Here is a 26,805-nt window from a genome sequence, read left to right as displayed (position 1 = left end):
ACCTGAAATTAATATGTAATATGAGAGGAATTACTTTTTCCTTCTTCCATATGGTCCCTTGTCATTCCCTATATGTTAAATAAATCTTCCACTAATTGAAATGCCACCTTTATCATATATCAGCAGTCTCAGTACATTTAGAATTTTTTTTTTCACGTTTTTGTCTTTATCCCATCTGGAATTATATAACATTTATTAATTTTTAGGGAAAGCCATTAAATTTTCCCATCCCAGAATGTAGATTGTCTTTTCATTTATTTAGGTTTTATGGCCTTACTTAAGATTTTATAGTTTTCTTCATACATGTCTTGTGTCTTCCTTATTACCTTACCACCTGTTCCTTAAATATTTTATATGTTTGTAGCCATCATGAGTGGAATTTTTCCTTGTATTTCCGTTTTTGGATACTAATTGCTAATGTAAAGAAAATCTGTTAATGTTTGAATATTTTTCTTGTAGTAAGCCACCTTACCCTATTTTCTTGTTTTTTTTTAAAAAGTTTGTTGGGGCACCCAGGTGGCTCAGTGGGTTAAAGCCTCTGCCTTTGGCTCAGGTCATGGTCTCAGGGTCCTGGGATAGAGCCCCGCATCCGGCTCTCTGCTTAGCATGGAGCCGCTTTCTCCTCTCTCTCTGCCTGCCTCTCTGCCTACTTGTGATCTCTGTCTGTCAAATAAATAAATAAAATCTTAAAAAAAAAGAAGTTTATTTTTAAGTAAACCCTGCACCCAGCTTGGGGGTGGAACTCATGACCCTGAGACCAGGGGTTGCTCGCTCTTCTGACTGAGGCCGCCAGAAGCCCCTTCCCTATTTTCTTATTAATTAAATAGTTTTCTTATTAGAGTCTCTTGTGTTTTCATGGTATTCAGTGACAGCAAGAGAGAAATAGTTGTATCTCCTTATATTCAATGGTTAAACCAGTTATTTCATTTCTTGTATGGTATTAACTAGTAATGATATATCCCTTCCTAGTTGCTGATATTAATTGAAATGGTTTTAATATTTCACCTTTTGGAATGATAATTGTGTTTTTGGTAGATTTTATCATTTATTGTAGTCCTCTATTCCTTTTATTAGAAGTGATTATGGAGTTTTAGCAGATGTGTTTTCAGTATCTACAGATAGGATCGTGTGGCTGTTGTGTAGGCATTCTTGACTCAGGATGTACATTAGAGTGCATCTTGCCATTAGACTGTTTGGAGTGCCCTTGACCCTCACCCTTGTTTCTCCTGCTCTGTCGCAATGTCTTCTTACATGGTCCTATAGCAAACTCTCCAGAAGCTTTGTGGTTCGAATTTGGTTATAATTGTATATACTGTTAGAGGTTACTTTGCAAGTCTGCAGAGTGTGAAGGTGAAATATTGTGTCCCATTTGTGTTAAGAAAATTCTTGTTTTTCTTTTTTGTATTGTCTCTGAGGGTTTGGTGTCAGTTATGTTGGCTTTATAAAAAAAAAAAAAACTAGTATTTTTTTTCTGCTCAGAATAGCTTGAATAATACAGTAATTTTCTGCTGCTTGAGACTAGGAGAAACTGCTCACAAAATCCTTATGGGTCTGCTCCCCTCCCCCCTCCTCCCTTTCCATGGTGTGTCTTTAACAGCCTTTCCTTGTGTTTTTTACTCATTGATCCAGTCAGGGATTTTTCTTCTGTAATCAGTTTTGGATATGTGTTTTGCTATAGAAGCCCCTCATGTTTTTTGTATCAAGCGTATTATGGAGTTAAATCTCTGACAGGGGTTTTATTTCTCCTGGCAGCCACGTCTTTGGGCATATTTTTTTCCCCCAGTATGGATTTAAAACCCAAGACATCTCATTGTCCCATAAAATGGTAGCTGGTGGCAAGATGGAGAGTATAAAGGTGATCTTGAGCATTCTCTGAGGAAAGGGCCTTGCGTTCCTGTAGTCCTGCTTGACTGCCGTCTTGCTCTGGTCCTCCCAACAGGACTGCCCCAGATATGCCTGGTCTTTCTCCTGTGTTGTCACTTTTTCTTTGTGCTCCTTAAACACCTTATTGTAGTTCTGTTCGCTAGGATGATCCGCAACAAAAGAAAAACCTACCCTAGAAACATAAACCAGATATACAAGGGGTAGTCTGTGTTGAGAGGTGATCGTACATTAAAATGGTCCCTGGATCCTGGACTCACTCAGAATCTTCTGCGTGGCTTTCCCTTATCGCAACACAGCCAGTCGTACTCTGCTTCTTCCCCAGTACTTTGTCTTTTCAGGTTGTGGTTTGTTGTTTGTTTTGTTTTTAATTTTTGGATAAATGCTTTTTGTTTGTTTGTTTTTTCCTCAACCATGTGAATGTATATATCTTACTGATTTGGAAAGATTTCTAAGCTAAATTGCTAAGGAAACAAGTCACATTATAGATGTAATGTTTTATTTAAAAAACACAACTATAAACATGAATGCTCAATAAATATATGCTTCTAGATTTGCTTATATAAGCATATGGAAGTATATGGAAGCTTTTACCTTGGTGAGTGGGTTGCAGGGAGGAAACGATCATTTGTTGATTAACATTTCTGTATTGCATGTATTACTTCAGTAACTTCAGAAAATTTCTTTCAAAAACCTTTCGATCTGGGCGCCTGGGTGGCTCAGCCGGTTGGACATCTGCCTTCTGCCCTGGTCGTGAACCTGGGACTCCCTGCTTGGTTGGGGGCCTGTTTCTCTCTGCCCTTCCTCCCACCCCAAACTTGCACGTTTTCTCCTTCTGAAATGAATAAATAAAATCTTTAAAAAAATAAAACCTCTCTACTGGTTTCAGCATTTCAGTTCATTCTTTCGTAAGTGCATGCAGTCAGCCACCTTAAATCTGGTTCACATTAAATACATCAAGATAATTACCTTTTGGGGACATTTGCGTTTAGTTCCATCTTTTAGTGTTCTTTATTGTAGGACTGTTGTTTTTTGTTTTTTTTTTTTTTTTAGTGGTTTTCATGTTTTTACTGTAGTTTTACTTTTCTTTCCTCCTCCTATTCCTCCTCCTTCCCCTCCTCCCCTTCCTCTCTTCCTCCTCCGTTTTGTTTTGTTTTGTTTTGTTTTGTTTTTGGTTTAAGTAATCCCTACAATCCAACCTGGGGCTCAAACTCATGATCCCAAGATCAGGAGTTGCATGGTCTTCGACTGAGCCAGCCAGGAGCTCCTGCTCTTTCGTTTTTAATTCCATTTTTATAAAGGACAGTCTAATAAAACTGGGTTTCAGACTTTTTTTTAAAGAGTAGATGACTTTTTTTAGATGAAATCTGATTTGGATGCCTTATGTGTGAAACAGCTTTCATGGATCTGTAGTTCTCAGCATCGTTTAAAAACCACTGTAATAAAATACTTAGGTAATGTTAAAAGTACATGCTGACCGGGACACTTTGGAGAAGCAGGCGGTATCATCCTGCCATCATCTGCTGTTCGAGATGTTTGTGACTTGTGTGAACACTGCATTTCAGACAGGAAAAACATGCTAGGGGTGTCAACCTCCAAATGTCATTTGCTTAAGAAATTAATATAGAGAGTAGAGAATTGCATCTTTAATCAACTACCAGATTATGTGACGACATAAATGTCATTGTTAGGAAGGTAAATGGCCACTTCTGGTCGGCTGCTGCTAATGAAGGTTCTAGAGAGTTCATCTGACTTGAGATAGTTTAATAGATTAGATATTTAAAAGTTTGTAGTTCAAAATAGGCAACATAACCCCATTACCTGTTTACATAAATAACATTTTTATGAAAAATAACTTTTCTAAAACAAAATTAATGAGAAGAGCATTGCTTTACAGTTACAAGTTGCCCTTACTGCTTGCCTAAGTGAGGTGGGTAGAATTCTTGCATCTACTTTTGCATGCACTCTGTTATATCACTGGTGCTGTGGCCTCAGGAGTGGGACACAGGAGAGTAAAGAGGCAGATGCCTTCTTGGTATGATAATGAAAATAGGTGTGAACCCTCTGGAGTCCCTGAGCCAGAGGCAGTTCCCATCCACGCTTCGCAAACCATTGTGTTCGCCACTTGGTGAGCTGGAGGATTCCTGCTTTGTTGCAAATGCTCCATGAACTCTCTTTGCTTTGTTGCAGAGTCCTTTGGGCAGAATTATCCGGAGGTAAGAGGATAGTCTTTTTTTTTTTTTTTTTTTTAAGAGTATAATCTTATTGTGAATTTAGGAGTATGATAACTTGCTGTCTTTTGTGTTTGAGTGGAAAATGTTATTTGATCCTCCCCCACCCCCTGCACTTTTCTTTGACAGTAAGCTTTAAGTATGATGATGCCTCTTTTGCTATAATGAACTCAATGTTTAATTTTGAGAATAGAGGAAATACATAGGCAATATTGGTGGGAAATCTCACCATAGCATTTTAATTTTACACAGTTCATTTCCCAGTAAATTAAAAACAATACTTTGAAGAATTTTTCACAATCAGTACTATCACCTGTATGTAGGGTTTTTTCCCTTAGTGCTTTTCTAGTTTCAATCAATCAGTGTTTTTGCATAGTAGTAATACGTATGTTCTACTTTACTTTTTAAAATGTAAGAATATTTTGTAATGCTTGAAATGTGTTTCAGGGTAGTCATTATGGTTATTTTAAATGGCTTGTTACGAACACAAAATAATGTATTTGACTTTCCAAATATTGCACATACAGGTTGTTCTAGGGGTTTTGTTTTAAACTGTTTTTCTTGGACTAAATCCCAAGAACTGATTATTGGGTCAGTAGGATGACTCTTTTCAGTGAATCTTGTTATATTTTGCGTAATTGCCCTGTGGGGTGGGTTCAAAGTCAGACTGGGAATGAATGGGATTTATCACATCTGTTTATCACTTACTTCTTGTTTTGGCTCGTTTAATAGGTGCAAGAGCACACATAGAGTTTCTTTTGGCATACGTCATAATTTAAAGAGTACTGTCATATAGGTGATAGAGAGTCTTTAAGAAATAATTTGGGTACCTGGATGGCATTGTCTATATTCTTGTATTTGTTTTAATTTTTAGGAAGCCGATGGAACCTTGGATTGTATCAGCATGGCCCTGACTTGCACCTTTAACAGGTGGGGCACGCTGCTTGCTGTTGGCTGTAACGATGGCCGGATCGTCATCTGGGATTTCTTGACAAGAGGCATTGCTAAAATAATTAGCGCGCACATCCATCCCGTTTGTTCTTTATGGTAAGAAATTGTAACACGAGTATGTTGAATCTGAGTTGAATTAGGGGGATGAGTGGTGACTGTGAAATTGCCAGTCTGATTGTACTAGATATTTTAATACTTAGAGTTTTAAGTGTTCAGTCATTAGTAGTACAATTTCTCATAGCATCTGTAGACCTTGAAAAAATGCTGTCCTTGGAGCACCTTTATCAGGGAGAAATTGAGTGTACTTGTGGATCTGCGTCGGGTTCTGTCTGAGAATATTTCAGTGCTGAAATGAGATATTTACAGATTGCAGCTGTAGTATCATTTGTGATATTGACCTTTCTTTTAGAATGGACAATCTTGATTAGGAGGGAAGCGTGGAAATCATCTGCTTCAGCTTTGTCCAAGTTCTTGAATTCCAGCAGTCTTAGTGCTCACAGGCATGTCTGTTCCTTCACTGAATCATAGTTAAGATTTTCTATCAAATAGATTGAGCTAAACTCTAGTGTAATATAAATTTCTATTGATCTCTTTCTTACTCTCAGTGACTACTGTGTTTGCTTTGGAGAGTTTTATTTTAGGGCAGCTCTTCTTCTAAATGAGCTTGGACCAAAAAAGGCATCTTATCAGATCTAGATTTTTTTTTTTTTAAGATTTTAATATTTTTTTTAGAGAGCGAGCAAGTGTGTGCAAGTAAGCTGGGGGTCGAGTAGAGGCGGAGGGAGAAGGACAAGCGGACTCCACACTAAACAGGAGTCCCATGTAGGGCTCAGTCTCATGACCTCGAGATCAGGACCTGAGCTGAAATCAAAAGTAAGATGTCGGGCGCCTGGGTGGCTCAGTTGGTTAAGCGACTGCCTTCGGCTCAGGTCATGATCCCGGAATTCCGGGATCGAGTCCCACATGAGACTCCCAGCTCCATGGGGAGTCTGCTTCTCCCTCTGACCTTCTCCCCTCTCATGCTCTCTCACTGTCTCTCGCTCAAATAAATAAATAAAATCTTAAAAAAAAAAAAAGTAAGATGTCCAACCAGCTGAGCCACCCAGGCGCCCCACAATCATATCTAGATTTATGAAGCTGTAACCTATTTTCTTTTGTGCAAATGGAAATGACAGCTGTATTGTAAAGAACTGGATTGGGAGGAGGCCTGAATCCCAGTCTAGGATTGGCTGCTAATGAACTAGCTTTGGCCAAAACTTCTCTGTAATATGCAAAATGAGAGTATTAGCCACTCCCACCTGTTAAAATAATGCATTTATTTTTATTATAAAATAATATATTATCATTTAGAACATTATGGAAAATAGAGCAAAGCAAACAGAAGTACTAGTATCTCCCATAGTCCCACCACCCAAGTAATTACTACCGTAAAGATTTTAGTCTGTTTTTATATATGGCTTTTAAAGAGCAGAATTTAGGGGTGCCTGGGTGGCTCAGTGGGTTAAAGCCTCTGCCTTCGGCTCGGGTCATGATCTCAGGGTCTTGGTGTCGAGCCTGGCATTGGGCTCTCTGCTCAGCGGGGAACCTGCTCCCCCCTCTCTCTGCCTGCCTCTCTGCCTACTTGTGATCTCTCTCTCTCTCTCAAATAAATAATAAAATAAAATCTTTTTTAAAAAAAAGCAGAATTTATAATTGTGCTATGTTCTGTTTTATATTTTGCTTTTTTTCCTCTGTAACACCGGACAGTTTCCTACTTTCATAGCCTCTACAAACTTTTTTTTTTTACAGCTATATATCTTCTCATGGATAAATTATAATTTATTTAACAGTTTTTTGCTAGTTTCTCTGCTACATGTTTTTAGTAAATGTCTTTGTGCATAAACTTTTTCACTTACGTATTCATTCATTCCACAACACTGAGCATGAATTATGCAACAGGTATAGGTCCTGAAGCTTTATGGTTCCCGTGCAAGAAATGTGTTTGGGGTTCAGTGGAGGCGAAGGTGCAAAGGAGGAGATGACCCATGTCCTGGAGGAGAACAGTGGTCAGGAAAGGCTTCTAGGCAAGACAATATCTAACCTCAAACTTGTAAGTTATAAGTGTTTGCCAGTTGTAGTCCAAGCAGGGGACGCTGCCCAGGCAAAGGCCTGTTAGCTTCAAACAAGCACGAGAAATGGGGAACCGCAGGTGGTTCAAGATCGCTGGATTGTGGCGTGGGAGATGTGATGGGGCAAGAGCCAGTAAGCTGAGATCCTCATGGAGGATGTTGTGTACCAGAGTATGAATTTGAACTTCATCTTGTAGGTAACTATGAATCCATTAAGACGTCATAGGAAAGAAAAGTGGTATGATGAGCTTTTTATTTAAGAAAAAAATCTCCAGGACAGCATGTGTCAAAGAGATTGAAGGAGACAGAGAATGAAGATAAGGGAAGTATAGAGATCTCGGCTAGAGATGATGAGCTCAGCAGCCCCACGACTATGACTGAGCCGTACTGATAGAGGAGAGGACAGAAGTTAGTCCTGGTCGTAGTCAGATGAGGAGTCTGAGCGACGTGCCAAAGTTAGGATGATCCTCAGACTTCTGGCTTGGATGAAGACACTAATGTAGAATTTAGGGGGAAATGGTTTAAGTTTGAGATCATGGCTGTGTGTGTCCTGTTATTTTATTGCAAATATTTGTCCTATGAGTATCTTCCCTGCGAGATGGTAAGTGCTGTGATTCATGAACCTTGAATGCCATTTTACTCCATACTCCTAGCTTCTGGGTTTTGTGTTTGTGTTTTTCCCCAGGCTTCTAATTTTGTGCCTGCTTATAGAGTTTGGAATTGTTGGCTATATTATTATTATGTTTTCCAGTGGGAGAGCCCCTCTTAGTTTTCACTTGTTTATAATTTCATTTTCAAAATTAGAGTCCTTTCTATTTTAACAGAAATACAAGCTTACTGTGGGAAAAAGAGAAAAGGGTATTATAATACAAAAGGATTTAAAGAAAAAATGGGGGGCCTGGGTGGCTAAGTTGGTTGGGCGTCTGCCTTTGGCTCGGGTCACAGTCCCAGTACCCTGGGTTGGAGCCCCACATTGGGCTCCCTGTTTGGCGGGATGTCTGCATCTCCCTCTCCCAACTCTCCCTATGCCCCTCCCTCTTGCTCATGTTCTCTCTCTCTCTCACTTTCTTCCTTGTTCTCAAAAATTTTTTTAAGGAATTTATTTATGACAGAGCAGAGAGGGAACACAAGCAGGGGGAGTGGGAGAGGGAGAAGCAGGCTTCCCACTGAGCAGGGAGCCCGATGTGGGGCTCAATCCCAGGATCCCAGCATTGCAACTTGAGCTGAAGGCAGACGCCCTGATGACTGAGCCACCCAGGGTTTAAAAGATTTAAATAAAATCTTTTAAAAAAATGGAATGATAACTAATGTTCTGTCCTGTAGTCAGATTGTACTGTAAGACTTACAAGAACAGCAAGGAAAGCTGTCCCTTTTTTCTCCTCACTCCCAGTATGGTCTCGTTCCCTGTGTGCTTTCATTTTTTGGTCTGTTTTTTTTTTCTGGTATTTATCTTCATATTTCTAGATGATATGTATATGTTACTTTTTCTTGGTTTGTTGATTTCAGAAATTATCCATGGACATCCTGTTACACTGCCTGCAAGTTTTAGCCCACTGTCTTACCTTCCTATCATTCACTGAAATGGGGTGGGTCACTGGCTTTTTTGTTGTGAATCCTAACAGAAGGGCATCTTCAGGGAAACCTGGGTGGTTCAGTCGGTTAAACATCTGCCTTTGGCTCAGGTCATGATCCCAGGGTCCTGGGATCGAGTCCCAGGTCCAGCTTCCAGCTCAGCAGGGAGTCCGCTTCCTCCTCTGCCTGCCCATCCCCCTGCTTGTGCGTGCGCTCCAGTGCTCGCTCTCTCTCTGACAAATAAATACTTTAAAAAAAAAAAACAAGAAGGGCATCTTCAGGCCTCTTTTTTTTTTTTTTTTTTTAAGGTTCGCATTCTCTAGAAGGATCTTCTTTCTCTTTGCCTTTCTGAGGGTTAAGCAGGACTGCAGTGTTCTAGAGCTGGTGGGAGAGAGGCACCAGAGTCCTTTGGTATGCAGACTCAGACTTGAACTTGATCCTTTTATATTCACTTCCTTGTTTTACTCCTGCCTTTCTCTGGCCCTTGAGTCCCAAGTCTGGGCAAACATTCATCTTGTCTCTGATACAAATAATTGTTAATGTTTTTTGAATCGTCATTATGTGCCAGGTATTGGGATAGAAATTTTATATATACTGATCTTAATTCTGTTAACAGTCTTCTGCTGGGTAGGTAATATTATGGCTCCCGTGTTATAGGCGAGGAGATGAAAGCTCAGAACGGTCTATAACTTGCCCAGGATCACACAGCTACAAGGTGGTAATGTCCAGGTTTCAGCATAAGCCTAACTCTTGAGCCTTCGTCCTTAACCACGGAGATACACTGCCAGCCGAGTTCCTCGGCCGCAACTCCTCTTCATTGTAAAATTGGGGTAAATACTGGTTTTGGGTTTCTCTGTCTCTTATGTTTCTTTTTCTTTTTCATTTTTATAAAAATGTATTTATTTTTGTCCCTTCTGTTTCTCACTTTTCCCCCTGCCTTCCTTTGGGTTTCTTGAACATTTTTTAGAATTCCACTTTATCTGCAGCAGTCCCCCTTATCTGTGGTTTCCCTTTCTGTGGTTTCAGTTACCTGCGATCAGCCACAGTTATTAGGCAGCCGATGATTCTGAAATGTCAGAAGGGCAGTAGTAGCCTAAGGCTGCATCACGGTGCCCGTGTTGTTCCCTGTGCTTCATGTCCTCACATGGGCGCTCCATCATCCCACACCACACAGGAGGGCGCACAGGAAGAGAATTTGAGGGAGAGAGACCGCAGACAACTTCGATTTTCTTATTGTGCCGAACTTATAAATGAAACTTTCTCATAGGTATGTTACTTACCTGAAAACGCAGTCTGCGTGGCGTTTGTTACTCTTGGTGGCTTCAGACATCCATTGGGGGGTCTTAGTATCCCCCGTGAATAAGAGGGAACTGTATAATATTTTTGAGGGTACTTGTGTAACTTTTCAGTGGTTACTAGATACTACGTTGTGTATACCTAACTTACTACAGCCTACTGGTGTTGACATTTTACCAGTTGAAGTGAAGTGTAGAAATGGTAAAATTTCCATTTACCCTCCTTTGTATATAATTGTCTTAAATATTTCCCCTGTATACGTTGAGACCCACCTAAGACAGTGTTACAATTTTTGGTTCATATGTCAAAACTAGAGCGAAAAAAATTGACCTTATTTACCTATATTTTTATTCTTTTCATAGTTCTTTTTCCCTCATGTTCTGAGATTCCTTCTTTTATCATTTCCTTTCCATTTAGAAAACTTCCTTGAATCATCCTTTTAGGGTAGATCTGGCCAAAGGTCTTGATTTACCTTTTGGCTCCTGAAGGATATTTTTGCCGACAATAGAATTTGGGTTGGCAGCTTTTTTTCTCTCAGCACGTGAAGAGTGCGCCACTTCCTTCCATGCTTTCTGGTGAGAAATCTGCACGTGACTTGCTTCCATAGGTAACATGTCCTTCCTCTCTTGCTTTGTCTTTAGGCTTCAGAGGTTTGTCTCTGTATCTTGGACTCACCCTGTTGGATGTTTGCTCAGCTTCTTGAATCTGTAGGTTTTCTATCTTTTGCCAGATTTGGGAAAATTTCGGGCATTATTCCTTCAGTACCTGAAAGCCACGTTCTTTCTTCTCTTCTAGGACTCTGGTGACGTGGATCGTAGATCTTTTATTACTGTCCCACAAGTCCCTGAGGTTCTGTTCATTTTTTTTTGGTTTGTTTTTTCTCTTACTCAGATTGGGTAATTATTATTCTGTTTTCCAGTTCACTGATTCTTTCCTTCTCCATTGGCTCCTGAACCCATCTATAGGATTTCTTATTTCAGTTTGTGTTTCATTTCTAAAATTCAGGTCTTCCCTACATCTTTTATTTCTTTGCTGATACTTTGTTTTGTTTTGTTTTCATTTATTTCAAGCATGTTCGTAATTACTTACTGAAACATATTTATGATGACTGCATTAAAATCCTTGTCAGATAATTCTAACATCTGTATTATGTCACTGTTAGTATCTGTTGATTATCTTATCTCATTCAAGTTGAGATTGTTGTTGTTGTTATTCTTGGATTGATAGTCATTTTCAATTGAAACTTGGGCATTTTGGGTATTGTGTTGTAAGACTGTAGGGCGTATTTAAATCTTGTGTTTTAACTGGCCTCCTTTGACACTGTACCAGCAGAGAAGAAAGGGCGACGTCTTGTTAATTGCCAGGTGGGTTAGATGTCCAAGCTTTTTGGCTTCACTGTGCTAGGGTGGGGATGGAAGTGGAGGTTCCCCACTGGCCTCCTGGTCTGAACCATCTGGCTGGGAGGGATACAAGTACCTTCTTCTGTTCTCTAGTGGCCTCCACTGCTGTGGAAGCTCTCATTCCAGGCTGGTGGGTATGGAAATCTGGCTGCCTGCTGAGCTTTCTCTGGGACCAGTGCAGTTAGTGGAGAAGGGTGCCTTGCTGTGACTAGGAAAGAGTGGAGGTCTAGATTCTGTTTAGATTCTGTTGACTGGGTTGGAGGTGGGGCTGCAGTTTTTTCCACGGTGGTTGCTGGAGTGGAGTCATTATTGCCTAAAAGTTTTCTGTCTCTCTGTGCCGTCCTTCGGCTAGTGAAAGCAGGCTCTTCTTGAGGCCTTATTTGTGTGAGCCTGTTGGTATTGTTGGGCTGTTGGTTTCTCCATCACTCAGTCTGGGATATATATAAGGCAAAAAAGAAAATCCAAGGAACTTTCTTTTTTTTTTTTTTTTTAAGATTTTATTTATTTGACAGAGAGAGATCACAAGTAGACAGAGAGGGCAGAGAGGCAGGCGGAGAGAGAGTCCAAGGAACTTTCTAATGTGTCATTCCTCATATCCTGTAGTCTCTAGCCAGTTTCTCCTCTGCCCTTCAGAGTCTTTTTTTTTTTTTTTTTTTAATAAAAATTTTGTTTATTTGAGAGAGATTGAGAGAGCACAAGCAGGAGCAGCGGCAGAGGGAGAGGGAGAAGTAGGTTCCTGACTGAGCAGGGAGCCCGACGCAAAGCTCGATCCCGGGACCCTGAACTGAGATCATGACCTGAGCTGAAGGCAGATGCTTAACCAACTGAGCCACCCAGGCGCCCCCAGTCTTTTTGTGTTTGTTTTATGTGTAATGTTTAGGGTGTTTAGCTATACTTAGCAGGAGGAATTAAATCCTTTCTTAGTTATTTTAATAACGGATACTTCCTTTTGTTGTTTTGTGTATGCTGTGGTGGTGCTGTTTCTGGGACAGCCTCAGAAAGCTCAGGTGCTCCCTCACTCCCGACCCCCGAAATACTTGTTACCTCAACATTTAAGAGCGAGCAGCCTGTAGACTCTGAAACGTTTGAGTCTTTTATTTCCTGGAGCCATTTGTTACTATCGTCTTGCACTGTTACGAGCATTTGTTACTCCATACAAAAATGTCATGAAGACATTATTCATTGTTTCATTGGGAAAGTTTGTGGATTTGAGTAAATATAAAAAGAAAGAATTATTGTTGGCTCCTGCAGCTAGGGCAGGATGTGACTCATGTATTTTTGTCCTTAAGAGTTGGTACAGTGTACCTGAACTTACGATATGTGCTAAACTACCCCTTTTTCTCCTAGCTGGAGTCGAGACGGCCATAAGCTCGTGAGCGCTTCCACGGACAACATAGTGTCGCAGTGGGACGTTCTTTCTGGTGACTGCGACCAGAGGTTTCGGTTCCCCTCACCCATCCTGAAAGTCCAGTACCATCCGCGAGATCAGTATGTTTCATCTGCGTGGCTCCCCCCCGGGGCAGGGTCTCATTCTCTGTGGACTAGCTCCAGGCTTATGACAGTTGCAGTGGGGGGCTGTAGGAGGCAAGAGCGCACATCTCTTCACATCCTCTGCATAAAACGATGTTCTGTCTAAGTTGGCTCCACTGCATAGTTTTTAAGGAGACTGTTACTGTATCATATAATTAAAAACCAGGCAGTGTTCAGGCTTTGGAAGTGGGCAGAGGTAGGAAGAAGAATAATTAACTTGTCCTCGACCTGGAGCTTTCCACACACACCCTCCCCCCCAGCCCCTTATCCTCCATCCTCCCCTGGTTATTTGAATTTCTTGAGAGGGAAATAGTTTGAATATTAAAACTATTTTTTTTTTAAATGAAACTACGTTTAAAACTACATTTAAGAAAAAGAGTTACCCACCATTCCATTACCCAGACGTAACTGTCTTCATTTCTCTTGGTTCTTTATTAGTAAAGTTCTCGCTAAGTATAATGCTTGTTATCTAGTGCTGTATATAGCTCACAAAGCACGTTCTGTGCGGATGAGATGTACATAAATTATGTATATTATGCAGTTTTCGTTAGCATTTTGCCTTTTTATTGCATACCTATTTCTTCTTCTGGTTTGCTGCTACTTCATATTTATTTTTAATGACTGCATTTTATTTTGTCAAACTAGGATCCCAACAGCTCTGTTCAGTCGTTCCCCTGTTATTAGACATTTAGACGTGAGGCTTTTTCACTCTTTCAAATTACTTGAGCTGGGAGAGTTGATGGAGGTAGTGACAGGGCTCAGGGAAGAGGGCAGGAGAATCAGCCTTCTGATACCAAAGCAACAGCCAATGTACTGTTCATATTTTTAAACAGGAACAAGGTTCTCGTGTGTCCCATGAAATCTGCTCCTGTCATGTTGACCCTTTCAGATTCCAAGCATGTTGTTCTGCCGGTAGACGATGACTCCGATTTGAACGTGGTTGCATCTTTTGATAGGCGAGGGGAGTATATCTATACGGGAAATGCTAAAGGCAAGGTAAGCCTGGAAGCCAGTGAGATAAGAATCAGTCGTCCTGGGCACTGGTTTACTTCACGTTGACTTGTTCTGCTTCCTTTGAAATATTTTTTATCCCTGGACTAAGCATGTCTCCTCCCTTTGGCAACTGTGGCCTGCTTTTATCCCACGCCTTCGTGATAATTTCTGTTCTGTCGATTTAGAGTGATCAGAGACTTCTTGGGCTAGAAGGGGTAGAAGGGCCTTTTGCTAATAACGAAGGGCCGTGACTCATTTATAAAATTTAAAAGCCATATTATAAAATGGAACCCATTTGATGAAAATGTCTTAATAGTTCTGTAAATATTGCATAATTCAGGCCAGCTTAACCTATAGTTTTGTGGAGTAAGAAGTTAGCTGGGCTTTTAAGGTCCCTGTTTTATTTTGTTTTTTTGTTTGTTTGTTTTTAAAGATTCGAGCTTGGTGCACACCCATGTGCATGAGTGGAGGGGAGGGGCAGAGGGAGTTGGGGAGGGAGAGCAGCAGATTCCCTGCTGAGTGTGGGACCTGATCTCCTGACCCTGAGACCCAGACTGAGCCGAAACCAAGAGTCTGATGCTCAGATGACTGAGCCATGCAGGCGCCCCTTTAAGGTCCCTTTTAAGCTTAGAGTTTGTATAGCAACTTGTTTTGGTTTTTGTTGTTTTTTGTTTTTGGTGATTGGGGTATATAGGCTACTATAATTTCACGGCTGCCTTAGAAAGTGGCCGTTTTTGGAAATGGTGGTAAAATACACATAATGTAAAATACAACATAAAATTTACCATCTTAACCATTCTTAAGTGTGTACTTTAGTGGTATTAACTACATTCACATTATCGTGTACCCATCAGCACCATGTATCTCCAAAAATTCTTTTCATCTTATAACACTGAAACCCTGTACTTACTAAGCAGAAACCTCTTATTCCTTGTTCCCTCCCCAGCCTCTGGCAACCATCACTCTACTTTCTAGATCTATGAATTTGGCTCCCCTAGGTACCTTATGTAAGTGGACTCATACGGTGTTTGTCTTTAACACTAAACGTTGTATTTTAAGAACATATTAAGACATGGTTTGAAGAATTAAAAGGCAGTATCAGTTAATCAGGTTGAATACATGAGATGTTTATATTTTTACCAGTCTCAGAAACGGAAGCCAGATCTAATAACTGTAAGTTTTCAGAATACTTAACATTTTTTTTTTCCTTTGAACTTTAGATTTTGGTCCTAAAAACAGATTCTCAGGATCTTGTTGCTTCCTTCAGAGTAACAACTGGAACAAGCAATACCACAGCGATTAAGTCCATAGAGTTTGCCCGGAAGGGGAGGTGAGACCTTGTCTTTTTAGGGACAGTTTTAAAAGTGAGTAGAATGCAAAAATACATTGAGATTCACAGTTTTTGTGTATATGATACCTAAATCTTTAAGAAAGTTTACTTTAAAAATAACTAGAAACTGTCAGTATCTGGGTTTTTTTTGTGGTTTTTTTTTTTTTAAGATTTTATTTATTTTATTTGACAGAGATTACAAGTAGGCAGAGAGGCAGGCAGAGAGAGAGAGGAGGAAGCAGGCTCCCTGCTGAGCAGAGAGCCCGATGCGGGGCTCGATCCCAGGACCCTGGGATCATGACCTGAGCGGAAGGCAGAGGCTTTAACCCACTGAGCCACCCAGGCGCCCCTCGTATCTGGTTTTTACGTTCATAAAATTTATTGCACTGAGTCGGCAGTCACATCCTCTTTTTCTGGAGATGAGCAGGCCGTCCCTTTGTAGGAAAGATATCTCGGTGTATGTGCTTAGAGCTATAATGCCTCCCACACGGTACGCTCTGGGTAAAGATCAGCTGTTTTTATAACCCGAAGTGATGTCGCAGAATTCTCACAGTAATTGAACATACACTCTATTTACGTAAAACTATTTACCCTTTTAGTTGCAGATGTTTTCCTGGTAAGTTTGGTTGCCCAGCTAGAAGTAGATACGTCAAAAGAAATGAGAAGAGTTAGGTTGTCAGTGTCGGGAAGAGAGGTGACGGTCCTGTCTCGTATAGGGCCAGCCTCTGTGCTTTGGACATTCATGTTCAAAATTCTTTTGAATTCAGGAAAGCTTAGTGACTTCTGTAGGAAAATAGTGAAATCATTTACCTTTTAGGCAGATTTCCAACGTCATTATAGTAAAAAGTTGAACATTTTATTTATTTATTTTTTAAAAAAGATTTTATTTATTTATTTGACAGAGATCACAGGCAGGCAGAGAGAGGGGGGAGGCAGGCTCCCCGCTGAGCATAGAGCCCGATGCGGGGCTTGATCCCAGGACCCCGAGACCACGACCCCAGCCAAAGACAGAGGCTTTAACCCACTGAGCCACCCAGGCCCCTCAAAAGTTAACATTTTAAAATGACATAGTTTATCAGCTCATTAGGAAGATTGTGTGATGTATAAGATAGGCCAAAGAAATGAAGCATTCATTCTACGTCTAACTACCAGCAAGCTGGTTTCGGCTTAGAGGTCTTGGATTTTATTTTAATTTTTATTTTTTAAAGATTTTATTTATTTATTTGACAGAGAGAGAGATCACAAGTAGGCAGAGAGGCAGGCAGAGAGAGGGAAACAGGCTCCCCGCGGAGCAGAGAGCCCGATGCGGGACTCGATCCCAGGACCCTGAGATCATGACCTGAGCCAAAGGCAGCGGCTCAACCCACTGAGCCACCCAGGCACCCTAGAGGTCTTGGATTTTAATCAAATACTCAAGATTAAAAAAAAACTCTGAAGATCAGTTTGTGCACATAGGGTTTAGGGATACACAGAAAGCATACAACATAACTTCACTTCAAATTCTCTTTCGCTTTGGAAGGTGGCAAGTACATATATAAGTGTTCCAGCCTATCACGGAGTCTCCTCTCACTGGAGTAGTTTTTCTGTGGTACTATTCTAACAGGTAGGAACAGAAAACATTAACAGAAACGGATTTCTGACTTCTTGTGTTGATGTTTTTATCCTTTCTCTAGTTGCTTTTTAATTAACACAGCAGATCGGATAATCCGAGTTTATGATGGCAGAGAAATCTTAACTTGTGGAAGAGATGGAGAGCCTGAGCCCATGCAGAAGTTGCAGGACTTGGTAAATAGGTGTGTATGGCCACCTAGAAGAATACGGGGCAGTTTGTGACCTGAGCTCAGCTTCTGGTTCTCCTTGGGTGCTTTCTTTGTCCTTTAGGACCCCATGGAAGAAATGTTGTTTCTCTGGGGATGGGGAGTACATAGTGGCTGGCTCAGCCCGGCAGCATGCCTTATACATCTGGGAGAAAAGCATTGGCAACCTGGTGAAGATCCTCCACGGGACAAGAGGAGAGCTCCTCCTGGATGTGGCTGTGAGTAGGACGGGAGCTTGCTCGTGTTACTGATGTGTAACAGACAATCTTGGATCCGTTCTTAGAGCCGATTTTCCTTTCTTTCCTTAAATTCAGTGGCACCCTGTTCGACCCATCATAGCATCCATTTCAAGTGGAGTGGTATCTATCTGGGCACAAAACCAAGTAGTAAGTATTTTTTCTGCTTCAGTTGCTTTGAAGCTAGATATCCTTTCTTTATATCACAGACCCTTATAGGTTGTAAGCTAAAAATGACCTATTTCATTTCTTTTGCATGTGATTCTTGTCACCTAATTAAATCGGTTCAGTTTTGCTTTATTTTGATAGGAAGGTTTTGGTCCAAAGCTGATTTACTACCTCTGTCTTCAGGGAGAAAGTCTGGTATACTTTCTGTTACATTTCTCTGTTACCCGACAGTGAGTTTTCTTTTGCTTTTCTTATTTTCAACTTGTCAGTTTCTGTTTTATATCTTGGTTTTATTTTGAACAACTTTTATTATGTTTGTAATCCTTGTACTCCTAAGAAAATGTAGCGTTTTACCTGATAATTACATCTTGAAAAGATTAAAGATGGCAGTTCTCATGAAAGAACTGTAGTTTAAGAACTTGGAAAGTTTAAGATCTAAATACCTTAGGACAGTAAAACCTATAGATACCTCATTTTCTTATCTGCCAGATCTGTTCTCCCAAGTTCTGAGTCTCGAGTGTGCTCCGATCTTCCGTTCCTGTCAGTAATGTCGAGCTTGTGGATCACTGCGTTCTCACACAGTTAAGTAGTGTGTTCTGTTTGTGGCGTAGGAAAACTGGAGTGCCTTTGCCCCAGACTTCAAGGAGTTGGATGAAAATGTGGAATATGAGGAAAGGGAATCTGAGTTTGATATTGAAGATGAAGATAAGAGTGAGCCTGAGCAGACAGGTAATATTTCTCAACTGCAGTCTCTCTTTCTTTACGCTTCCACAGTTTTGACAGTGTTCTGAGAGTCTCCGTGTGGCTCGCACCAGCTGAGGGCTTCTGTGAGCCTTTTTGCCAGGGTTCAGCAGCTCTTTTGCCATTTCACTGTGTTTCCTGGTGAATTACTGATGATCACGTGATCATATGATCACACGATCACCTGCGCGAGCCGGGTGCTCAGTCCGTGTTAGATACTGTCACCCCCATGGCAGGAAGATGAAGGTAAATAGCACGAGTTCTGGAGTTCAACTGCCTGGGGAAAATTGCTTCTTACTCTCTAAACCCAAGTTTCCTCATCTGTAAAATAGTGGTAGTAGTAGAACCTGCCTTCTAGGGTTGGGGGGAATAAGAGAATTTGTGTAAGGCACCAGGGTAGGGCCTAGACCAAGGTAAGCATTCAGGTGTTATATTTCATTAGGATTTTGATAGCGATCAATGTTTGTTTGCTTTTTTTTTTTTAATATTTTATTTATTTATTTGTCAGAGAGAGAGAGGGAGAGAGAGAGAGCACAGGCAGACAGAGTGGCAGGCAGAGGCAGAGGGAGAAGCAGGCTCCCTGCTGAGCAAGGAGCCCGATGTGGGACTCGATCCCAGGACGCTGGGATCATGACCTGAGCCGAAGGCAGCTGCTTAACCAACTGAGCCACCCAGGTGTCCCAGTGTTTGTTTGCTTTTTAAGTAAACTCTGTGCCTAATGCAGGGCTTGAACTTATAACCCCAAGAGCAGGAGTCGCCTGCTCTACCGACTGACCCAGCCAGGCGTCCCTCATTATTATTATTATTATTTTTTTAAAGATTTTATTTATTTATTTGACAGAGAGAGATCACAAGTAGGCAGAGAGGCAGGCAGAGAGAGAGGAAGGGAAGCAGGCTCCCTGCTGAGCAGCGAGCCCGATGCGGGACTCGATCCCAGGACCCTGGGATCATGACCTGAGCCGAAGGCAGCGGCTTAACCCACTGAGCCACCCAGGCGCCCCCCTCATTATTATTTTTATTTCAATGTCTGAACTAGGTAGGAAGCTCCTTTAGAATAGAGATTTGACTTTTCATTTATTTGACAGACAGAGATCACAAGTAGGCAGAGACGCAGGCAGGGAGAGAGGAGGAAGCAGGCTCCCCGCTGAGCAGAGAGTCCGATGCCAGGCTCGATCCCAGGACCCTGGGATCATGACCTGAGCCGAAGGCAGAGGCTTAACCCACTGAGCCACCCAGGCACCCCTGGGTGAGGTTTGACTTTTTAATCCCTATGGTTGTCTAACACAGGGCCTTATATCTAATAGGGGTTCTTATGTTCAAATGCTTAGTATTCCTGGTTGTAAGTTAATTACTCACTAAGTAATTAACGCCACGGGTCATTGCCTGCTGGACCACTTGATGGTGACAGGAATCCGGGAATTGGGATTGGGGTTGGTTCTTCCAGCTTGGAAGTGCTGGTCTGTACATGTAATACATGTGCATCCCCCCCCCAACCCCGCCATGTTTTAGGAAGGTCACCAGGGAGGCAGCATGTTCTGGATTGTGTTGACGCTGCTGGATTATGTCGTGTGAAGCCTTTCCAAACTCACATAAGTTGTACCTCCTTCTCACCTCCCTAGCACATCACACTTACTGTATCGAATTGAAATTATCTGTTTATCTGTCTCCCTGGTTAGGTTTCTACTGGCGGACTGTGTGCGGCTTTCTTGGTCATCACCGTATCCCCCGTGCCCAGCATAGGGTGGCAGTTCAACACCCACTTGTTGAATGATGGAGTAAAACCAACTGTTGGCTTTCCTCCTTTGTTTCTCTTGAATTTTAGTTTACGGAAATCATTAAGCTGCAAGTAAGAAGCCGTTTTTTTTCCTTCTCACACCTGTGCCGTTTCTTTCCTGCAGGGGCTGACGCTGCCGAGGACGAGGAGGTCGATGTCACCAGTGTGGACCCGATTGCCGCCTTCTGTAGCAGGTGAGCCGCCTCTGCAGGCAAGGCCGCGGGGCGCTCCTCCCTTTCCCGCTCGGGCCCTGGCGTATGGCGCGCCTCGCCCATCTGTCCTCCGTCCGTTAGTTCAAAGTGAGAACTCCTTTGGTGTACAAGAAATCCCTTCCCTTTTCCCCTGAAAGAAAATCTGAAGAACTGAGATAATTCATTTATACCATTTATTTTTGCTACTGATTTTGTTATTCATATTGTCTGATTTTCTTTTACTCATCTTGGCTTTCTTAAAATTCTAGATCCATACCTGTTGCTTATGGTTAATATAGGTGATTCTGCCCTAGAGGAAGGGTTCACGGTTTAAGCAACTGTCTCCTCTTTTTTCCAATCCCTTGCCTGATCCTGTTCCCAATAGTGATGAAGAGCTGGAAGATTCAAAGGCTCTATTATATTTACCCATTGCCCCTGAGGTAGAAGATCCAGAAGAAAATCCTTATGGCCCCCCACCGGATGCGGTCCAAACCTCCCTGATGGATGAAGGGGCTAGTTCAGAGAAGAAGAGGCAGTCTTCAGCAGACGGGTCCCAGCCACCGAAGAAGAAACCCAAAACAACCAATATAGAACTTCAAGGAGTACCTAATGATGGTAAGGGCTGTGTCTTCTCCCTGTTTCACTGGTAGACATCACTTCTTACTCTCCAGCACAGTCATAATTTTCTCATTGGAGTGATTTTTACCTCGAAGGAAATTTCCCTGGAGTCTTTCTTTTTTTTTTTTCTTTTAAATAACTCCTTACAACTTTGTAATGATTTCATCCGCTTTCACTTCTCCTTTAAAATGGAGACATTGTGCCTTCTGGTACTTGGTTAAATGACAGCATGGCATCTTCTGACCTCTGGCTCAGAATTTGTTTCATTACACCATCTTTTCTTTTCTGTAGAGTGGTTTTATGGGGTGGTAAAGTACTGGTCAGACCTGGATAATCTCTTCATTCTTCCTCCCTGCCTTTATATTCTTTCTCTAGAAGCTTTTATTCTCACCTCTTGGGGTAGGTTGGGGGTGGTGGTGGGGGGTGGGTGTGTGTGTGTGTGTGTGTGTGTGTGTGTGTGTGTGTGTGTGTTTGCCACTGACCATCCTCCTCTGTCTTTCCGCTGGCCGCGGTCCGTTCATTACACAGCTCCATGTTTCCCCGATGACTGCTGGCGCACCTGCCGGTTTCAGGCGCTGCTGTGTGTATGCGTCACTGCTGAGTGTCACATCCACTCAGCAGGCTGTTTCACTGTCTCTGCTTTACAAAGGAGAAAATTTAGGCTGGGAGAGGTCAGGTGGCTTGCCCAAGGTCTCGGGAAGGGGAAGAGTCAGGACTGTCACCCTGGTTGGCCTGGATCCGAGGCCCCTCTCCCTTTCTGTTCTCGCCTGCCAGTGGCCGCACGCGTTCCTGGTCTGGCTCAGTGTGACCCCTTGTCCCTGTGTCTCTCAGCTGCCTTTTTGGTTAGAGCTGCTGTGGCAGGTCGTGGAGGCCACGTGTGCCCTTTGGCCAAGCGACCATTTCTCATTCAGCGGCCACTCTTTTCACGGTTTTATGACTAGTAAGTGTGCACTTCTCACCGAGTATCAAGGAGTCTGGGACAGGAGGGCGCCATTCTTTGCTCCCAGGGAGTCATGGCGTGCGGCCCTGTGCCTGGGTGGGGTGCTGGGATGAGCGGTGTGTGGATCCCTTCCCGTGCCTCTCTGTCCTTTACAGAAGTCCATCCACTACTGGGTGTGAAGGGGGATGGCAAATCCAAGAAGAAGCAAGCAGGCCGGCCTAAAGGATCAAAAGGTAAAGAGAAAGATTCTCCATTTAAACCGAAACTCTACAAAGGGGACAGAGGTTTACCTCTGGAAGGATCAGCGAAGGGTAAAGTGCAGGCGGAGCTCAGCCAGCCGTTGGCAGGTAAGGACACACTGGGAGTGCTGTCTGGCTTGCTTCGCGGCCTTGCTTTGTACAGCCCCGACTCCGTTTAGCTGCAGCCTTTCCTTCCTTCCCTCCTTTTCCCGCTGGTAGACTTCCGCAGAGGGTTAGCCTGACACCGAGGGTAGGCTAAACAGATTTGGCTTAATTCAGTGGCTCTTAACCTTGGGTCCATCAGTAAGTTTCCGGGAGTCTGTTTTCCTCTGATACTGCACGCAGATACTGTATGAATATTTTTGTGGGGAAGACGCCCATTTTGGCTTTCTTTAAACTGGTCAAATCCCAGAGCTGGTGGCTCTTTCTCCGTCGCCTAGAAGCAGTAACAAAAACTTGTCAGTAGTACCATCATGTTAAGGAAGAAGGTGAAATGTTTTTCCAAATAGGAGATTATTACCAAAAAGACGGCAGTTACAGTATCCGTGTAGCTTCTTAACACCTGCGCCTTTGAAACTTTCGGAGTTCTGTCACTTTTATAAGATTGAGGCGGTTTATTGGGGGACGGAGAACAATTTTAATTTCCTGTCAAATACTTGTGAATGTAGGCTAGATGGTCTCTTGTTTGGAAAATAGTAATCAAGTAGAGTCCGTTTCTTTTCCGACATCGCCGGCCTTTGGAAAATGTTGTTTTGTGTACAAGCCCTGCTTTAGTGAAAACAGTGCTCTCAGTTTCCCGTGGCTAGCTCAGTAGACTTAGGACAGGACTAATCAGCTACTAGCGGTTGTACTCAGGTTTTTTTCCTCTTGCTTTAAAATTTTCAGCTTCAGGGTGTGACCCCCAGTGTGCTGATGGAACACATGACTAGAACGTGCGACAGTTCCTTGTTTGAGGTCCACCTGCAATCAGTTAATCGTGGAACATGAATTCCCTTCTGTCGGGAATCTAAGCCGACTCAGTGACTCACTTTGAGTAATTCTACCTCACGTGCTAGATTCAGGTGTTCATGGCCAACACATGGCACAGAGCACCAGCATGTTTCAACACCAGTATTTACGGTGTTCCACTGGTACCTCCACACTAAGTCCACTTAAGTCCGCACCTCCACACTAAGTCCACTTAAGGCTCTCTGTATATTTTAAAATAGCTGGGAAGAGTTACATGGCTATTGCCAACAAAGATTGCAGGTCAGTAATAGATTAATGTCAAAAAAAAAAAAAAAGATCCCCTCTATAACCTCTTTTTTTGTACAAGCAGATGCCAGTACAGAAAAACGTGGTTTAAATTGAAATAGATTCCTCTGGCTTAAAGAGAGCTGAAATGCTTCAGGGTGATTTAAAATGTGGCCAGCGGGACGCCTGGTAGCTCAGTCAGTTAAGCATCCGACTCTTGATCTCAGCTCAGGTCTTGATCCAGGGTTGTGAGTTCAAGCCCCACGTTGGGCTCCATGCTGTGCATGAGGCCCACTTAAAATAAAAATCAATAAATAAATAAGATGTGGCCAAACGTACTGAATTAATTGAAATATTGTAGGACATAGTCTCCTAGCTTCTTCAGAACCTGTGAGTAATTAATCATTTGCTTTTTAATAGTATGGGTATGGCCTATAAACCATTTAAAAGTTTTTGGAAACTCACATTTTCCTCCCTTTAATACAGTGTTCTAGTACGGTGACTTTTTTTTTTTAAGATTTTATTTTATTTATTTATTTGACAGACGGAGATCACAAGTAGGCAGAGAAGCAGGCAGAGAGAGAGGAGGAAACAGGCTCCCTGCTGAGCAGAGAGCCCAATGCGGGGCTCGATCCCAGGACCCTGGGACCACAACCCAAGCCAAAAACCACTGAGCCACCCAGGCGCCCCGTGACTTTTAATTATAGTTGATGCAGGCAGTATCTTTGGCCTTCCCCAAGGAGTTTACCATGAATCGCTGTCAGATTTTAGAGCACAGAGTGTAAGAGCAGTGGTGTTTCCTAGCTTTACTTCAGAAATGTCTAAATGAGAGTCAGCATCAAATGTGGGGAAGTTTACTCAGCCATCTTTATTTCCTAAAATTCTCCTAATACTGAATAGTTGCAGTGAAATTTTGAGTTGTATGTAAAATAGACACTTCAATCTTAGAAGTCAGTGTTTCGAGCTCCTAGCAAGAGTGCGTGCCAGGATCTAGGGCCCATTAGAAGTATATTCCTGCTCACTTTGCTGACAAGGTTAAATGAGGTTCTGATCTCAGTAAAGGCTAGAAGCTGTATCTTGAAGGGCAGAGTGCTGTAAACTAGACTCTGACTTTGTGCGTTATTTTTATCGGGTGCTTGAGTTGACCAGCTTTAGTGAGAGGCAGCTGTTTCAACGGCTTCACCCTTTAAAGCGACTAGAGACTCCTAGGTTCCAGGCCAGGGGGATGGTACCCCCTTATGACCCCCCCCCACACACACACGGAACAGCTGCCTAGAGGACGCAGACATCTCACCAGCTTCTTGAGACCCTGTGCAGGACGCGCTTCCCCACATAAACCACTTCCTTCCTCCCATTTTTCTCCTTGCTTCTCTGGCCCTGTTCCTTGACCTTTTCCTGAATGGAAATCTTCAGAACTGCAGTGGCCAGATTAAACCAGAGAGTGCTGAGAGGCAGGATTTTTAAAAAACCTCAGATCAGGGGCATCATGGTTTCTTCCCTCCCCAGGGCTGCCTCCAGTGTCAGGGACCGGCTGCGGCGTGGGCTGGAGCTTTGTGGAGGCTGCTTGTCCCACGTGGTGACACTGGGTGTCTCATAACTCCGTCAGACCTTTGAGTTTCGGGACAACCTCCTGTCTTTTGTGTGGGATTCTCAAGGCAAAAGTGGTACCTCACCCGGTGCCGTGGTCGGCCCAGAGGGTCCAGAGCAGGCAAAGGCTGGCTGGCCCAGGCTGTTGATTTTCACTTGGTTCTCCTGCCATGCTTCCCTGCAAAGGCCACTGAGGTTTAAAAAAAAAAAAAAAAACCTCTTTGGCAGTTGAGTTCTATAGTCACTTCGTAGATTTCCCATAAAAAGCGGTCTGCGGTCACTGTAGGTTTTCCGGGAGAGGGAAAGACACGAAACTTGATCCAGAGTGCCTGAGGTCGAAGCGTCTTCAAAAATCAATTCCGTCTGAAGGTTGTGTCTGCACATTCAAGGCTCGGCGGATCCACCTCTGCCTCCGCCTCTGCCCCCGTGCCCTACCTTTCCATTAGAGCTGAATCGTTAAGGGACTGTAGGCACGGGCTGTGCCGTTGGTCAGTCTAGATCAGTGGCAGCGGTTCGTCAAGATCTGCAGTTGACCGGTGACCGGTTACGGAAGGAGCTCTGGGGTAAGCCCCCACCCGGGCCCTGACAGGGCGGGCACAGTCTGTTGCACAGTGCCGCAGGAGCTTACGTGGGAAGACTGGGAGAGACACAGACCTCTGCAGAGATAATCTGGCCTTCTGGAACCTGGGCTACAGAAAATTCTTCCCCGTCAAATAGCTCATCCGTGTTAGCTGCCTTCAGGGGACCCGCGTCCATGAAGACACACGGCTGATGCATGAGGACCCCTCAGCGAAGCTTGCCGAGTGCGGGCAGCCCTGAGCTTGGGACCCTTCGGAGAGGCCAGACCACCGTCGTCAGCACCATCTCTGTGATTCCCCTAAGTTTCCTTACTAGATTCTCTCCAGAAGACAGTCCTCAGAATGGAAACTTGACATTGAGCAGAACCGCCAGGGCACTTGTCGCCCTGTGAGGGCTCAAGCATTGCCCGAGAACTAGGGCTTCTTGGCAGTAAATGTCACCAGCAGCGAGTGTGACAGAGTTGTGGCCCATCACATACATGGTCTAAAGTCCTCTTGGAAAGGTGGGCATGAAGTAGCGTGTGTCTGCCTGTGTCTCTTGGGGGTGGCAAAGGCCAGAGCGAGCAGAGACACTGCGTCTGGGGGCGCATGGACACCATGTGCGTGTGGCCGTGCTACTGCCCTCCTGGTGCGGGCCGCCACCCCAGTCCTCAGCCTCCTCAGTCCAATCATGTTGAGTGCTGGGCAGGGAGTGAGGGGTTTTCCCCACCTCTTCCTGCTCTTTTTTTTTTTTTTTTTTTTTTAAAACAATCTGTCTTTGAAAGAGTAATTTATGAACTGCTAAAATCAGATAGCTCATAGGTAGTCTTTCTCATTCTTTGTGATCTTACTGGTGGACTAAGGAAATATTTGGTAATTTTTGAGAGTTCGTATCCAGCATTTTCTTAGGCCACCTTGGCTTTGGCTGCCGTCAGGAGGTACCACTAACAGCTGCTTATCGTGAGCCCCGTTTTTCTTAGTTTTACGTAACTGGAGATTTCCTTTATGTTGCCTCAAAATACTTTGGATCCTTGGGGCAAAATTTTAAACAGCCCGGAGCTCTTTTGTGTTGCTGTATTTTACCTACTCATAGTATTATTGCTTGCTGTGGTTTTGGCTTGTTACCTAATGCCTCAACAGACCTTTTTTTTTTTTTTTTGGTCTGTCCACATGAATGAGGATGTTACAGAAGCATTAACTGACCTCAGATAATCAGTATAACGTACCTCATTAGTCATCTTGAGTGCTCGTTATTAATACTATTGATTTGTGATCAAACCAGTTTTTCCTGTTGTGATTTAGTCTTAAAACATTAATGGTGTATTCATTTTTAAACGGCTAAAAGAAGATTGGTCAGGGTACCTCTGGGCACAGTCAGTCAAACTAGCCTTAATGCAGTCAAGGCACGGTGT

At 43.0% G+C, this 26,805-nt stretch overlaps 1 protein-coding gene across 2 annotated transcripts in view; it reads left to right on the top strand.

The window, feature by feature from the left end:
* The window catches only part of LOC111151058 (RB binding protein 5, histone lysine methyltransferase complex subunit), a 36,902-nt gene that overhangs the window by 7,957 nt on the left and 2,140 nt on the right, over positions 1-26,805 (top strand). Inside the window, exons 2-13 of one of the 2 annotated variants that reach the window (XM_022508790.1) lie at positions 4,072-4,097; positions 4,987-5,159; positions 12,787-12,927; positions 13,803-13,965; positions 15,183-15,292; positions 16,966-17,085; positions 17,174-17,327; positions 17,424-17,495; positions 18,125-18,242; positions 20,153-20,222; positions 20,605-20,834; positions 21,933-22,124. In XM_022508790.1, coding sequence (XP_022364498.1) covers positions 4,072-4,097; positions 4,987-5,159; positions 12,787-12,927; positions 13,803-13,965; positions 15,183-15,292; positions 16,966-17,085; positions 17,174-17,327; positions 17,424-17,495; positions 18,125-18,242; positions 20,153-20,222; positions 20,605-20,834; positions 21,933-22,124 — 1,569 coding nt within the window. The remainder of the gene's footprint in view (positions 1-4,071; positions 4,098-4,986; positions 5,160-12,786; positions 12,928-13,802; positions 13,966-15,182; positions 15,293-16,965; positions 17,086-17,173; positions 17,328-17,423; positions 17,496-18,124; positions 18,243-20,152; positions 20,223-20,604; positions 20,835-21,932; positions 22,125-26,805) is intronic. The other variant, XM_022508792.1, reaches the window with a different exon arrangement.

Source organism: Enhydra lutris, unplaced genomic scaffold, assembly GCF_002288905.1.
Source record: "Enhydra lutris kenyoni isolate GAN:26980312 unplaced genomic scaffold, ASM228890v2 scaffoldscaffold25, whole genome shotgun sequence".
NCBI lineage: Eukaryota > Metazoa > Chordata > Mammalia > Carnivora > Mustelidae > Enhydra > Enhydra lutris.
The sequence above is the reverse complement of the archived record's forward strand: the minus strand, read 5'-3'. Positions and strand labels throughout refer to the sequence as shown.